This window comes from Melitaea cinxia, chromosome 17, assembly GCF_905220565.1.
Source record: "Melitaea cinxia chromosome 17, ilMelCinx1.1, whole genome shotgun sequence".
NCBI lineage: Eukaryota > Metazoa > Arthropoda > Insecta > Lepidoptera > Nymphalidae > Melitaea > Melitaea cinxia.
In genome coordinates, this window is record NC_059410.1 from 7,988,694 (window position 1) to 8,005,976 (window position 17,283).

A 17,283-nucleotide genomic window follows, 5' to 3' on the forward strand; every position below is an offset into this window, starting at 1 on the left:
TAACTATAAATATATCAAACTACACATCATTTAAGTAAATATTATATTAAAATTATTTTTTATCGAACACAATATATTGATATGTCTTTAATAAAAATAAAATATTATAATAAGAAGTTAATTATCTTCATAATAGTGACAGTAAGGTATATATGTGCTATTTCACAAAATTATCTAAAAATAACCATTACTCAAATTAAAATAAATAACGAAGATTATAACATATTTCATTTAACACTCGTAGAACATCTCAAGCTGTCTTTTTCATACATGAAGTCTATTATACTCGTAAAATCAATACATAGATTTAATTATAAAACGTATACGTGATATGATTACGTCAGAATATAATAATTACTTACTGTGTTTTAATACTACTAATAAGTCTTCAGTTTTATCTAAGGATAAGGATAATATCATTATATTATATAGAAATTTAAACCATTGAAATAATTTATAATTATTATTTAAAGATAAAATAACAAACTTAAGAAAAACAAAATTTCAAACCTTACAAAAAGTTTATGAATGAAAGAGCATAAATTAATATCGTGATAGATTTTTTAATGTGTCTATATATTGTAACAATGTCTATCTTTTTTAGATTTTAAACAATAAATTTTACATGATATCTCATTTACAATAATCTAAACATAGGATTAAAACAAATTTATTGCTTTATTCAACATTTACCTTATATATTAGCAACATTAGTGACTTAGTAAATTTTGCTATAAGCACGTTACATAAAATAGTACATTATAATCTACAAAAATAGATTGAAATGCAATAAATAATTTCATTTTTTTTTTAAAGATCTTTGACTGAGATTGCCTGATCATAGAAGAGTATAGCTTATCATAATGTTAAAAAGGTATCCGTTTCGGTAAGAAACAGTCATTAAAATGGAATTTTAAATAAAATGTATTTTTTTTAAAGATAGGGTTCAACCAATATGGCGATGGCACGATGTCATATGAAGAATCAAATATATTTCAAAATACTTTTTCAGGTGGTTTTATTGCTATATCTGAAGAATAAAAACATTTAAGCTATGCACATTTATAGGAACAAAACTAGGTACAAACACTAGCAGTCAATTAACTTACTTCGAACACGCTTCGATCCACCATTATTAGTAAAAGGAACGAGTTTAAACGTCTAGGAATAATTAGTTTTAACTCGTTTAATTTTCTAATTCGTAATTCTAGAACAACATAGTGAATCGTTTACCAATCTAGAATTTTTTAACAAATTTTTACATACCTACGTAACACTTTGGGCGAGTAACATTTTTCTTATAACTAAATATTACTTTTTACAATTGCAAGTTACAAAAATCATCCACGACAATGCAGTCCTAACCGTATAAAACCACAACCCGACATGAGTAATTAAAATTTCATCAAATATTTATAAATATAACAAAATGTCTTAAAACTATTTGGATATGCTAAATATCATCTGCATACAGGTACGCACGCGATGAACAGAAGCAAATGTAAAAGCCACCGCTATTTAGAGCGTCCGTTTTTTTTCAATGACGTGACCTTGAAACTGTTTTGCGAGTTGATCGAGTTATTCGAATCGTGTACGGAGCTCTGTGACTGAGAGGACTTATTTCCTAAATACCAACCACGCATTCTCTTTATAGCATCCTCCCATCTAGCTATCGTACCTTCATACGCCTTTTTGACGTGAGGTCGAGGAGTAAAAACGGTGCTTACCTTACGGAGAGATTTCAATTCTTCCTTTGATGAGAATATACCTAAAAATAAAGCACTTTGTACAACTCGCGGAATATTATCAAGGCAAAATAGATCCACAAATCCAAAAGTATAATCAAGGTACTTAATAGGATAAGAACTTACCTAAATGTAAACCAACGATATGAGCACACCCAAGGGAAGACATTTCTACTTGTGCTGGTCGTTCAACGCATAAGCCTGTCAAGTCCGCTACTAATTGAACTATGAAATCGTTATTAGACACGCCACCATCTAACCTGTAATAAATTACATTTTATAATTGAAATTTTGATTAATCAGGTAAAAATGGGTTCTGCCTATTGTATTTATGTAGTTATTACCAAATCAATCAATCAATCAATGTATCAATACAAAAAAAAAAATAGATAGTATGCCTTAAATAATGCAACTAAAATAAAAACTGTAGGCCAAGTGAAACATCTAATTCACGAAAACCACTTTTAACGACATTTGGGCATATAGTCAATTTATGAATGAATAGAACCGACAAAATGTCGTCATGTAAACTTTTTGCACTCCACTAATTGCAGTAAAGTACCTATAATTAAATTGGTCTTTATCAAATATCGCATACTTAGAATAATAACGCAATAATTACTAGTAGCTTAGCAACATGTTGCATTAACCATACAAAAAAAATGATACTGCGCCATTATCTATACATATAATAAAATGGCAGGAAAGTCAAAACTACACTGAATATTTTTTTAAAAGAATACTTGGGGTGGGATCTACAATCGATACCGAAGCCAAAAATGTAGTCTTTAGAATTTTTGTCTGTTTGTCTGTATATATGTCCTGGATAAACTCAAAAAGTACCGCATGGATTTAACCTACCCCACCCCAGCCTGCAAAATAATGATATTTGTAATCAAAAAAATACTAATTGATAGATTTTGAATTGCTCAATTCAACTACGTTGTCCTTTTAAATTGCTCACCTCAAATTACATAATTAAAAATCAAAATATTTTTTAAAAAAATCAAATATTTTCAAACTTCTATATCTTTTGATGTATACAATATTTTAAATTGCTCAAAGTGTTAAAAAACTGCTCAAGTTGCATTTATAATTGCTCAAGTATAGTTTGGAACAGATCCACTTCCCTTAATTTTTAAATAAATATAAATAGTTTAAACAAATTTAACGTTTATATTATAAGACAAGGTGAGCGCTGCGGATGCGCATATACAATGATGGGAAGCCAAACAAATTGCAGATATTCGTAATAAAAAGATGCTAATCGTTCGATTTTCAATAGCTCAATTCAACTACGTTGGCCTTTTAAATTGCTCACTTGAAATTATTTAATTAAAAAACAAAAAAGTCGTTGAAAATATTCTTTTATCAATATTTTCAAACTCCTATATCTTTTGATGTATACAACATTTTAAATTGCTCAAAGTGTTAAAGAACTGCTCAAGTTGCATTTATAATTGCTCAAGTACAGTTTGGAACAGCTCCACTTTCCTTAATTTTTAAATAAATATAAATAGTTTGAACAAATTTAACATTTATATCATAAGACAAGGTGAACGCTGCGCGTGCGCATAGACAATGATGCGAAGCAAAAAAATTGCAGATATTCGTAATAAAAAAGATGCTAATCGTTCAATTTTCAATAGCTCAATTCAAATACGTTGTCCTTTTAAATTGCTCACCTTAAATTATTTAAATGGAGTTTGAAAATATTGATAAAAGAATATTTTTCAACGAGTTTTTTGATTTTTAATTAAATAATTTGAGGTGAGCAATTAAAAAGGCAACGAAGTTGAATTGAGTTATTGAAAATCTATCGATTAGTATCTTTTTTATTACGAATATCCGCAATTTTTTTACTTCGCATCATTGTCTATGCGCACGCGCAGCGTACACCTGGCTTATAATATAAACGTTAAATTTGTTTAAACTATTTATATTTATTTAAAAATTAAGGAAAGTGGAACTGTTCCAAACTGTACTTGAGCAATTATAAATGCAACTTCAGCAGGGTTTTAACACGTTGAACAATTTAAAATATTGTATACATCAAAAGATATAGGTGTTTGAAAATATTGATAAAAGAATATTTTTCAACGACTTTTCGATTTTTAATTAAATAATTTGAGTTGACCAATTTAAAAGGACAACGTAGTTGAATTGAGCTATTGAAAATGTATCGATTAGTATTTTTTTTACAAATATCATTATTTTATTTGTTCAAACAATTTATATTTATTTAAAAATTAAGGAAAGTGGAGCTGTTCCAAACTGTACTTGAGCAATTATAAATGCAACTTGAGCAGTTCTTTAACACGTTGAGCAATTTAAAATATTGTATACATCAAAAGATATAGGAGTTTGAAAATATATGATTTAAAAAAAAAATTGATTTTTAATTATATAATTTGAGGTGAGAAATTTAAAAGGATAACGAGGTTGAATTGAGCTATTGATAATTGAACGATTAGCATCTTTTTTATTAAAAATATCCGCAATTTTTGGCTTCCCATCATTGTCTATGCGCATCCGCAGCGCTCACCTTGTCTTATGATATAAAAGTTAAATTTGTTCGAACTTTATATATTTATTTAAAAATTAAGGAAAGTGGAGCTGTTCCAAACTGAACTTGAGCAATTATAAATGTAACTTGAGCAGTTGTTTAACACGTTGAGCAATTTAAAATATTGTATACATCAAAAGAACTCCGAATCAACCATCTACTTTGGCACCAAAAAAAATTAATAAAACAAGTATGTTGGACTACGTGGCACGAAATAGATCCGTGTCGCTTTCAACACCCTCCACATCAAAAAACGTTCAATAGACATCGACAACATGGAACTCAACCGGAGCTACAGGAAACATCTATCCAACGCAACAGCCAAAACTCTGTCCCCAAGACGGCTGGTCTCCGTGGGGAATGACGACCACTACCCTCCAAATACTACCCTACTCCTGCAAACGGAAACATTATTAAAAAAAAAGGAAAACAAAAAATCAAAACAAATATATATAGCTACATATAACATACTTTCATTAAGAAACGATGAAAACCTGCAAGAACTTCTATACTCCCTAGAACATATCAAATGGGACATCATTGGCTTGAGTGAGGTAAGAAGGAATGGCGAAGCTATAGAAGAGTATAATCAAGTCATACTATATTACAAAGGCGAAATTCCTGGGAGAAATGGAGTAGGATTTTTGATTAAGAAAGAACTCAGGAATTTTATCGTTGAAATAATAGGTATATCAGACAGAATTGCTATATTGAATATTCAAATCCCTCCGGGTAAAGAAACGTGGTCTATAGTGCAAATATATTCTCCAACTGAACAGGCAACTAATTCAGAAATTGATGCATTTTACTCATCCCTTAACAATGCCTTAAAAGAATATACGCACAGAAACTGCATTGTGATGGGTGATTTTAATGCACGAATTGGAACGCCACGAAAGGGAGAAGAAGTTATACTGGGCCCCTACTGCAGTGGGAAAAGAACAAGAAACGGGCAAAGACTGATGGAAATGGCGTTTGAAAATAACTTTAAAATAATGAACAGCATGTTTAAAAAAAGAGCTTCTAGGAGATGGACATGGATATCGCCAGATGGCCGGTATAAAAATGAAATCGACTACTTTTTGACAAATAAACCAAAGTCATTTGAGGAATGTGGCACCGTAGCAAATTTAAATTTTAATAGTAACCATAGAATGCTCAGAGCACGTATGAACACATCAACTAATTGGAAATTAAATCGTCCTTTCAAAGTTAAAAAGTCAATGCCAATCAACAAACAAAGAATAGACAGCATTAAGAAAAATCTCAAATTAGTGACAGAATCCTCTCTTCAAAACTTGGACAATCAACAAAAATACAACATAGTTCATGAGATACTAACGGCAAGATCAGACACCAATACTAAAAATAATTCAAAGGACAAAGGACACTTATCAGAACAAGTTATTGAACTTATGGAAAAAAGACTAAAACTAATTAAGACGCCAAATAAAACAAAAAACATTAGAAATCAAATAGGTGAAATAAGCAAACAGATAAAAACTCAAATAAAAAAAGAGAGAGAGAAATTTAGGCTAAATACATTCGAAAAACATATTAATCAGACTGGAGGTATAAAAAAGGCACTTAGATTTCTTACCGAAAAGACAAACTGGATACCTAGCATGAAAGACCAATTTTCCAAAACAAAGACAAAAAGGTACGACATACTATCAATAGCAACAAACTACTACGAAAATCTTTACACCAGCAAAAATCTAATAAGCGACACTGACCTAAACAACAAGAACAATGTACCACCTATATTAATAGAAGAAATAATTAAGGCAATCGAAACACAAAAGAAGGATAAAGCTCCTGGCCCCGACGAAATTAATAATGAGTTACTTATAAACTGCAAAAACGAGATCGCGCCATTGTTAAAATGCATATTTGATTGTATATTACATACTGAGGAAATTCCAACTCAATGGACCACATCAACAATTATCTTAATCCACAAAAAAGGCGACAAGATGGACATTAATAATTATAGACCAATTAGCTTAATGTCGAATATCCACAAAATATTTTCAAAAATTATTCTTCGACGAATAACAAGAACTCTGGATGAAAATCAGCCCAAAGAACAGGCTGGCTTCCGCGCGGGATATTCGACACTAGATCACATATTTACTGTAAGACAAATTTTAGAGAAGAGCAAGGAATTTAGGATACCATTTTACTGTTGTTTTATTGACTATAATAAAGCATTCGATTCTATAGAGCATAACAGTATATGGCACAGCTTAAAGATTCAAGGAATAGAACATAAATACATCAGGATTCTAAAGAACATATACACTAATAGCACAGCTAAAATAAAACTAGAAAAAGAGGGAAAAGAAATAAAAATAAACAGAGGAGTACGACAAGGAGACCCATTATCACCAAAATTATTCACATCCGTATTGGAAGAGGTCTTTCGACAACTAAAATGGGACGAGTATGGCATCAATATAAATGGTGAGAAACTTTCACATTTGCGATTCGCCGATGACATTGTGTTATTTGCCAACACGAAAGAGCAACTACAACACATGCTCATAGACTTGGACAAAGAAAGTCGTAAAATAGGCTTAACCATGAACACTTCGAAAACTAAAGCCTTGACAAACGCAATCGAAGACCCTATCTTTGTATATGGCGAGCCAGTCGAGTATGTAAAAGAGTACACTTACCTAGGACAACAAATTTCAGTCACAGATATAATGTCAAAGGAAATAGACACAAGAATCGGAAATGCATGGAAACGTTACTGGGGGCTTAAAGAAATAATGAAGAACACAGAAACTAAGACCATTATCAAAACAAAATTATATAATACATGTATACTCCCCGTCTTAACGTATGGCTGTCAGACTTGGGCCCTAACTAAAGCGCAATACAAAAGGCTAGAAACGTGTCAAGTTGCTATGGAAAGAAGTATGCTAAGTATAAGAAAGTCTGAAAGAACACAAAACAAAAATATCAGAAGACGCACAAAAATTAAGAGTGTAACCACACAAGTGAGATCGCTAAAGTGGAGGTGGACTGGTCACCTAATAAGAGGGATCGAAAAATGGAATAAGAGCACAATATTTTGGTATCCGAGGAATGGGAAAAGAAATCGAGGTAGACAGTTCAGGAGGTGGGAAGATGAGATAAAAAATATGGCAGGAAAAACATGGACTAGAAGAGCACTTAATAGAACAGAGTGGAAGGAAATGGAGGAGGCCTTTGCCAAAAGGCAGACAGACCGTGCTGTCGATGTCGACGACTCAGCAGTCGTCAAATTAAGTTAAACTTTATTGGAAACTGTATACGTCTGAATAAAGGCTTATATTATTATTATTATTATTATTATACATCAAAAGATGTAGAAGTTTAAAAATATTGATAAAAGAATATTTTTCAACGACTTTTTTGATTTTTAATTAAATAATTTGAAGTGAGCAATTTAAAAGACCAACGTAGTTGAATTGAGCTATTGAAAATCGAACGATTAGCATCTTTTTATTTCGAATATCTGCAAATTTTTTGGCTTCCCATCATTGTCTATGCGCATCTGCAGCGCTCACTTTATCGATATAAACGTTAAATTTGTTCCAACTTTATATATTTATTTAAAAATTAAGGAAAGTGGAGCTGTTCAAATCTGTACTTGAGCAATTATAAATGCAACTTGAGCAGGGTTTTAACACGTTGAGCAATTTAAAAAATTGTATACATCAAAAGATATAGGAGTTTGAAAATATTGATAAAAGAATATTTTTCAACGACTTTTTTGATTTATAATTAAATAATTTGAGGTGAGCAATTTAATAGGACAACGTAGTTGAAATGAGCTATTGAAAATGTATCGATTAGTATTTTTTTTTACAAATATCAATATTTTATTGGTTCAAACTATTTATATTTATTTAAAAATTAAGGGAAGTGGATCTGTTCCAAACTATACTTGAGCAATTATAAATGCAACTTGAGTAGTTTTTTAACACTTTGAGCAATTTAAAATATTGTATACATCAAAAGATATAGGAGTTTGAAAATAATTGATTTAAAAAAAATGATTTTTAATTATATAATTTAAGGTGAGCAATTTAAATGGACAACGTAGTTGAATTAAGCTATTCAAAATCTATCAGTTAGTATTTTTTTGATTACAAATATCATTATTTTGCAGGCTGGGGTGGGGTAGGTATGGATTTACTTCAAATTTGGCACGAATATTATTAAGAAGTCAGGTCAACATATAGGCTACATAATATCACGCTATCACCTACGGGGAACGAGCAGTGAACCTTTATTTCTTCAACGCATTCTGTAACAACGTGTAATCTAACGACGCATATTTGAATGTTGTTGTTATTATGTTAATAAGCATAGTCGGTTTTTCTTCGTTTGACTGCAAAGACAATTATTCATCTTTATAACGAGAACATTATAGCAATAATTTTGAAACGAAGTTTCAAAATTGCAAGACTTTTTCTCGACATTTCTTGCGACATTTTTTTATTTTTTGTTTTATTTATTTATTCCATGTACACCTTTACCCTTTACTCCACATTAAATCATTGTATAGAAATAAAAAAAAAAATATTAGAAATTTCACTATATATATAGTATTTATGTTATGATAATTATGTAATGTTTTATTATATTATTTGTTTTTTTATTATTGTACACCTACACTACACTTTCTTGCACATACGAAGGTTGGCTGGTAGAAAATGCATTAGCGTTAAGCCCGCCTTTTGTACACACTTGTATTCATGTATTTATCAAGGGAACTTCGTTTCGACCGGAGGTCCAGACAAACACAAAACGCTTCAGCCTGTAATATCCCACTACTGGGCATAGGCCGCTTACCCCATGTAGGAGAAGGATCAGAGCTTAATCCACCACGCTGCTCCACTGCGGGTTGGCGGATATATTCCTTACTATGAGTAACGACCGCTATCAGGTGTACATGATAATGACCGGGACCGACAGCTTAACGTGCTCTCCGAGGCACGGTGGGGAGACCCACAAGGACTGCACAAACACCCAGACCACGGCAAACACCTGTATGGCAAATACAAATGTTTGTCATGTGCGGGGAATCGAACCCACAACCGCCAGCGCAACAGCTACAATCCATGGCTGTAACCGTCAACACAACACAAAACACAGACAGCAAATTAATACTGCTCTCAAGTAATATTAGTGGAGTATTCCCGTGGTGAGTAAGGTAGCCAGAGCTCCTCCCGGCGTATCCACGGTAGCCACCGGGTAGGCCGTGCCCGCCTGCGGAGCGGCGTAGGAGCGGCGTAGGAGCGACGTAGGAGCGACGTAGGAGCGGCGTAGGAGCGGCGTAGGAGCGGCGTAGGAGCGGCGTAGGAGCGGCGTAGGAGCGGCGTAGGAGCGGCGTAGGAGCGGCGACCTGATCGCGGAGAAGTCGAAGGCGGTCTCTCGGCGCGCGCAGGCGGCCAGCTGCGCGGTGCGGAAGGCGAGCGCCTCGAGCACGGCGCGCACGAGGTGCGGCGCGCGCGTCGACGGCTTCACGCCCACGAAGCCCGACGCCGCCGTGCCGTCGTTGTACGGCGGCTGCGGTACACGTTCATGTTTTATATCTAATGTGTCTTTTGGGCAGTGATATCCAGTGTCAAAATTGTGTGTGCTCGCAAACGAAACAGACTTTAATTACATAGACGAGTGATACAACGTAAATAGACGAAATATAATCAAGTATATATACAGTGGCGTGCATAAAGTTTTTAGACAATGTAGGCAGTCAAAAAAAATTTGAACAGCCACACTGCAATTACTTTCTCGCAATTTTTTCCTAATTTATTTTAATTTTGTTGGGACTAGAGGCTTTTAGATAATTAAAAGAACAGATAAGTACATTATTGGACACGTAAAGTGCATTTATACTAATAATGCAGGCATACAAATACACGCACAGCAACTGCATTATAGGCAGAAGTTTCATAAAAGGCCCGTCGTCGATGCGCACGAAGCGCTGATATCGCGTATATGACGTCGAGTTTTTTTGAAGCGGATTTAAATTGAATTATAATTTATGTCTTTTTCAAAAATATGTATTAAAAATATGTAATGTTCATGTTTTATATATCATTTTTAGTAACATGCCAGGGTAGACAGTGCCTTTCTGCCTATATGGAATGCACGCTACGGTATATATATATAATCTATATATATATATATTATATTTCATACGAATGAAAATATAAAAACGATAAAAAAGGTTTTAATGGATAGTAATTTCTTAAATAGTAAAGTTTATACAGGTTTTTAATGCCGAAATTTCATTTCAAGTTAATTTAAAATTCGTGAAATTAAATTTCCATTTAAAGAACACTAAAAACGCAATTTTACATTTTTTTCCTTATAATTAAATATAACGATTTTCAAAATAAAATAAAAAATGCAAGAATTCTTACTCCCAAACCACTGAAAGCGGGTATAAAGAACACGTCATCAGTATCAGGCACCGACATAGCAATTTCAGCTGTGTCTTGTGGGTTGTCAAATAAACCTGCAAATTGAAAAAAAAACAGAATAAATTAATCGTGTCTACAGCAAGGATGTCTATTTCTGACTTTAGAAAAGAACTAAACTATTTATCACAGCCTTTGACTTTTTTATTGTAAATGGTACTTTTTAATATTACAAATGTCGTAAATAATCGTTGGGTACTTTGTATAGTAAGTAGTTACCGTAGTTTATAGACGCCAGCAACACAAGACGCATCGCAAACGCGTTGCTGACCCTTGCTCTACCCTTCTCAAGAGCTCTAACCGCCTTACTTAACACAGAACACAACATTACTTTAGTGCGGGATTATTTTCTGTAACCTTTTTAAGGTTGACGTACTTCCCCAGTCAAACAGTTCTGATTTTTGAGCCAGGTATTTCAAGCCCTACCTCAGAACTTACGTGGACATCCGAGCTGTCCAGTGTCGCTATAATTTTCTAGAGGGGAGATATGTAGACTTAGATCTTTTTTGAATGGTTACTTTTTAATTTTTTACTAAAAAAATTACCTCTTCCATTTTTCTATACGTGAAGTGAACGAATTTTTGTTCTATACATAGAGTAAACGAATCTTTACAAACATGAGACCTAGCTAAATTGATTCTAGCCCCATTTCTATATAAAAAAAACACGATTCGTTATGATCACGAATGAGCAAAACGAAAAAAGAAAGAAATTGGCTTCTATCGAAATTGTAGTGCATTCGAGAGACAGATAAAATACATAATATATCAACAATAAAGTAGTAACTAGCTCAAAAATTGTAAAGTGACATTAAAAAACTGATTTCGTATTTATAAGTGAAGGGTCAACTGTAATAATGATCAATGTTTCCTTTTTGTTTACGATAAGTTCGTTTTAAGTTTATAAACGGTGTAAAAAATAAAGTTTACATTTTCGTTATCGAATACGTGTCATGGTATTATTTCTTTGACAACTTATCATTCTTTATGTATTATATTGCAATGAAAAATTACTGAGTCTAGTCTTAAAAATGCATACTATAATAATCAAATGTCTACACTGCGTTCACAGTCAATAGTGATAGATGTTAAAATTACCGGTTTAACTTCTAGATACCATTTTGTTAACCAGACTTCAAAAAAACGAGGTGTTTTACCTCAACTTTTTACTTGGTGAAACGATTTGAGGATTCTTGTTTTAACTGAAAGCGGATTCTAGACGTGTAGGCAAATATTAAAAACATGTTTATCTCGAGACTGCAAGCAAGCTATTGCTAAGTTTCAAAATAAGACCGAGTGATATTACTAATGCAGATTTTAATATTTTTTTAAATTGATCGTTATGATAGTGGACTTTTTCTGTTTATATATAAGTTTCATTCAAGACAAGACCTTATTATATATATAAAATTAATTAAATATTAATAAAATTAATTAGTATATACCTAAATTCTGTGCCCATTTTATGATACTAGCTGTATCATTATTTCCTCCCTCCGCTGAATATATCAACTCATCTCCCAGCCTCCAACCGACCACAGGGTATAGTCCAGACACAGACGCGTGTGGTGTTGATCCAGTGTTGATGTTTAAAAACGTCCCGGTACCCATGGTTAATTTCACATCACCAACGTTAAAACAACATGAACCCCACATTGACGCTGTTTGGTCTGCTATCTAAAAATATAGAACTACAATTATATTCAATTCTTTTTTTATACCACTAAGGTTGCAAGCAAGTGTACAGTACATAATACAATTAAAACTTAAAAACTTGAAAATCTTTGGAAAGAGACAATCGGCTAATTTCGACTTCGTAGCGCGTTAGAGTCCAATATCCCAGACCCCAAACGTTCCTAATTTTCTGATTGACAAAATATATACAATATACGAGTAGTAGTATAGAGCTGCCCAAATATTTTGTACGGATTTTAAAATATAATAATGTAATTATTAAATATAATATAATATTCTAATTCGAATAGTGTCTACGATGCGACAAAGTCAACCCTGCGGTCAATAACCCGCCTGCCCAGCGTGGTGACTATGGGTAATGCACATGAGTTCACGACATTTTTGGCGCAAACTTGTAGATCTAACCTATGTCCAGCAGTGGACTGCGATAGGCTAAAGTGAATAATATAATTCTGCTCTGTGGTTACGGCAGTAAAGAATATAGGCAGGCAGGCTGGGCAGGCGGGTTGGTACCACAGGGCTGGCTTTGTCGCACCGAAGACGCAAAATTATAAATTGTAACATTTAAATTTTTTAGAATTGTGATTTATTATTTGATGAAAAAAATATTCTCTCGATTATTTTTTTCATCACCATACACTTGATGGCGATGAAAAAAAAGTATCAAAGGAAAACCCACTTGTCCCTATAAAAAAATTTTGATGACAGGTAATCAACAGTGGAAGACCAATCTAATATTCTTCGACTTAAGATTTCCAGCCGACCGTTTTCCAGCTTTGGGATATTTATAAATAATACTACACTACACTTACAACACAACGTATGGGTATCCCGTGCCCCCATATTTCTTCCGCAGTACTAGTGAAGTGCTCGCCCACAGTATCGACCACTTTCGGTAAGGGGGTTTGTGGTATATCGAAAAAGCTCATTACCCAACTCGACCACTGCATAGTGAAGGGGTCAAAAAAGCCAGTTGCTGACGCCGATGAAACGTCTGTCATGTGGAGCTTACTGCCTAAAAATTTAATTTGTTAGTAACTGAAAATAAGTGTTATAAATTTCCTAGGTTACACTAGCAAAATCGACTGCGCCCTACCAGCACAACTGAAAGCCATTAAACTCAAGAATTAATTCATTACAATTATAATTCCAATTTTTTTTTTTTGTGTATGTTACTTTTTTACCATTAAATCATTTTAAAGATAATAAAAGTAAAGTATAAGTGCATTATCAGATTTAAAAATCTACTTTTAATTGTTCCAAGGTAATCATCAATTATGATAAATTGAAGGTCATATTTCAGTGGTGTTAAGGAAAAATAAGATAAGTACGAGTACATTTGAACTTTTCACAATGGGCAATTAATAAGGAAGCTACTCGTGTAATTTGTTGGAAAATTTTAATTTATTTAACGTTCAATATTTTAATTACTTAACTCCTTATCGCCTATAAGACATATTTATATTTTGGAAAAATATTCATGCGAAAATATCATTTTTCAAAGTTTTTATTTATGACGTAATTATAAATTGACTTATCTTCTTTTTTCTTTTTCCCTAGACACCACAGTATTTAATACTAATTGTTTAAATCTTTCACGTTCGTGGTGACATAAATTTAGTGTATATTCTATTCTTTTCATTATAAAGAAAAATTTCATCTATTTCAGAATATACAATTATATTATAAAGAGGTAAACTTTTACTGGATTAAGATTGCTGGTAGGTTTATAGGGCCAAATCTCTGGAACTATAAAATTGGTTTTGAAAATTCTTTTACAAAATAAATGTCGAGAATAAATCAGAAAATCATAAACCTAGATCTGAATAAATATAAATTGTAAAATCTCGCGACAAGCTTTTATATTTTACTAGCTAGTATTATATTTAATATAAAAACTTGTAGCGAGATTTGTCCCGTAGTTCCAATTGCATTAATTTGATGAAAATACCGAACTACAATATTATATACCCTATAAGCCCTCATCGGTATATGGACTGGTTATTTTTTTTTGCGTTGGATACAACAGTGGTTCTTTTCTCTCTGCAACTCTTTTCCTGCTCCATATTAACGACATGCTACAACCAGGCATTGTTGGATACGCGTATGGTTGCTTAGAGATATCTGTCCAGCGCAAGAGACAACAGGGACGTAATACATTCTCAGAGAGAGGCCATGATAAAGCGTACGAACTCAATACTAGGGCACGTATCCCAATGGGGTGATTGCAACCTGGTCACGTTCAACGCCGCCAAAACACAGGCTTGTTCTCCACCAAACGGAGTCCTTTCAACTTGACTCCTACTTTCCTTGTACACCTGTTCCTGTGTCCGATACCCTCGACCTCCTTGGCATGGAGTTGAGTTCTAATCTCAACTTTGGCAAAACATTGAGTCCAAAGCGCAAACTGCGGCCAGAAAGCTTGGCATCTTAAACAAGGGCTAATCGGTAACGCCAGATTGGTGGAATCTCTTCACGCTCTGGCTCACCGAAGAAAAGTTGCCAGTCTAACAGTCTTTTACAGATTGTACTTTGTGGAGTGTTCTCTGGAGCCGCACGAGCTCATACCCCCATCTCCTTTCTTCCATCGGACTTACAGACGTACTGCAGGCTTTCATCCCTACCTGACTCATATACCCTTCATACGTACAAAGCGCTTCGAATCATCTTTTTTAATGCGCACTGCCAACGAGTGGAATTCCCTGCCGGCGTCTGTATTACCGAGTTCATATAACCCGAACATGTTTAAAGTGCGAGTGAACAGGCTTCTTCTGGGCGAGCTCGCTCCATCTTCGACCTCGTCTCTGCTCTAGAGCTAGACTGAGGTCAAGAGTAAGCCCATAATATAATTTAAAAAAAACTATAGATAAAAAAATATTTATAGATAAAAAGTTATTATAAAATTATTGTATTTATTCTTCCTTCTAACAAATTTATGCTTGCTTTCTTTGTGTTGTGTAAAAATTATTTTTACATGTGTACTATGTAACATAAACAAAGTAGGTACAGAAACTAAATGCATAATTTGCTTTTCCCATGGAGTCAGGCTTTCAGACAATACAACATATGAACAGTATACATCTAACTGCTAGATATTCAAAAGGGAAACATTACCTACATACTTTAATTATATTATTTGTTGACTATAACTTTTTTGTTTCAAATGACATCAAAAAGACGTTTAAATGACTAGGATTCTACACATTAACAACTAGAGAAAAATATTATAATTGCGTATTTTATACGAGAAATATATCAAAAGATGCAATACCTGTCATTTTATACAGCAGCCAAGTGTCCAAGGTTCCAAACAAAGCATCGTTTTTTTGTAATGCGGCCTTTAACTCGGGGATGTTTAGCAAAGCCCAATGTAACCTCAATGTTGTCTGTAATAAGAGAAAAATTAATTTATACCCTAATTTAGGTCATCTCAATTATATCTAAAATAATTTCAACGATAGAGAATTTTAATTTTAAATTAACGTAAATTAATATAACGAAATTGTTTATAAATATCATATAATTTTGAACGTAAATTTTTAAACAATATTAGTGTAGTTTTTAATATTTTCTTAGTATCAATAACAAAGCTTACATTCAAAATATTTTAGATTATTAGGGAGGACATTACAAAGAAATAGCGAATCTCGTCATAACTCTAACACTAGTTGCCCGTACAGACTTCGTTCTGTCCAAAGTTAATAGATTTTTATTTACATAGTTTTTTTTTAAATATCATTTAGTATTAAAACCTTCCGTGGGTCTTAAGAGCCATTTCACAAAAATCGGTAACAATCCGCGAAATTGTAATATTTTGACGTCGTTAATCTCAGTGTTGGATGCAATAATGTAATTTATATTCTTGAAATATAATAGAGCAACCTTTGTTGTAGTCCATAGTCAGATCAGAATTTTGATTTATATTATGTGTATAAAATTATTAACCTTTTCATCAGCCTCCTCCCTGGGTAAACGGTCGCAATGTATACTTTGAAGTCCTACTTTTCAATAACCTCTACGTTGAAACCATTTTAAAAAAATATCATAATATGTGGAATATAATTTTGTTGTCCACTATCATAGATTTTTATTCCATTTGTATCTCTATTAAACGATAAAAAAAATTTAAAGTTACGAATATTTTCCAAATAAGTACAATTTTAAAAGCGATATTTCTCTTAGAAAACTAAGAAATTTTAACGAACTATCTTCATCAAAGTAAACTTACATCATTATAAAATACAAAAAAAATAATTAAAAGATGTAATTATTTTTAATACATTTTATATTAAATAATAAAAAGATAGTATATATTGCCACGCATCAAGCCCGGTAAATCAGTCGAGCGCTAGCGCTCTTAGAGGTAAGGTCCACGCCAAATTCTGCGCAGCCGTCTTTTTCGCTCACACGCGCCAAGCGCCTATAGCGGATAAAACGCATTTGATACTTTCATAATAAAATATAAATAAAATAAACATATTACGAAAATGAATAAAATAATATAATGATAATTTCTGTAAACAAATGTATAATTTAATTTTCTTTTCTCACACTATCAATACAAATAGGCATTTCAATCTGTTTGTCTTGTTATTTGTTAATTAATATGTTTGTCGGTGTCGATGTCATTAAATGCTTTTTTATTCATATCGTAAATATTAGATTCATTCGTAAACTGAAAAAACTAAATCAATTTAAAAAAATTGTTTCATAAAATTGATTTTTTAAATTTTATTTTAAATTTATTGACTGTTGTTACATAACATACTTGAAATTTTTAACAAATTAATTAT

General features: G+C 32.7%; 1 protein-coding gene across 1 annotated transcript in view; it reads right to left on the bottom strand.

The window, feature by feature from the left end:
* Window positions 1–1,001: 1,001 nt before the first annotated feature.
* The window catches only part of LOC123661746 (putative glycerol kinase 5), a 21,045-nt gene continuing 4,763 nt past the window's right edge, over window positions 1,002–17,283 (bottom strand). The window contains exons 5-11 of the mRNA XM_045596689.1: window positions 15,762–15,876; window positions 13,303–13,505; window positions 12,241–12,472; window positions 10,740–10,834; window positions 9,716–9,879; window positions 1,872–2,005; window positions 1,002–1,768 (exon numbers count right to left, since the gene is read on the bottom strand). Of these exons, the coding sequence (XP_045452645.1) occupies window positions 1,515–1,768; window positions 1,872–2,005; window positions 9,716–9,879; window positions 10,740–10,834; window positions 12,241–12,472; window positions 13,303–13,505; window positions 15,762–15,876 (1,197 nt within the window). The 3' untranslated portion in view covers window positions 1,002–1,514. The remainder of the gene's footprint in view (window positions 1,769–1,871; window positions 2,006–9,715; window positions 9,880–10,739; window positions 10,835–12,240; window positions 12,473–13,302; window positions 13,506–15,761; window positions 15,877–17,283) is intronic.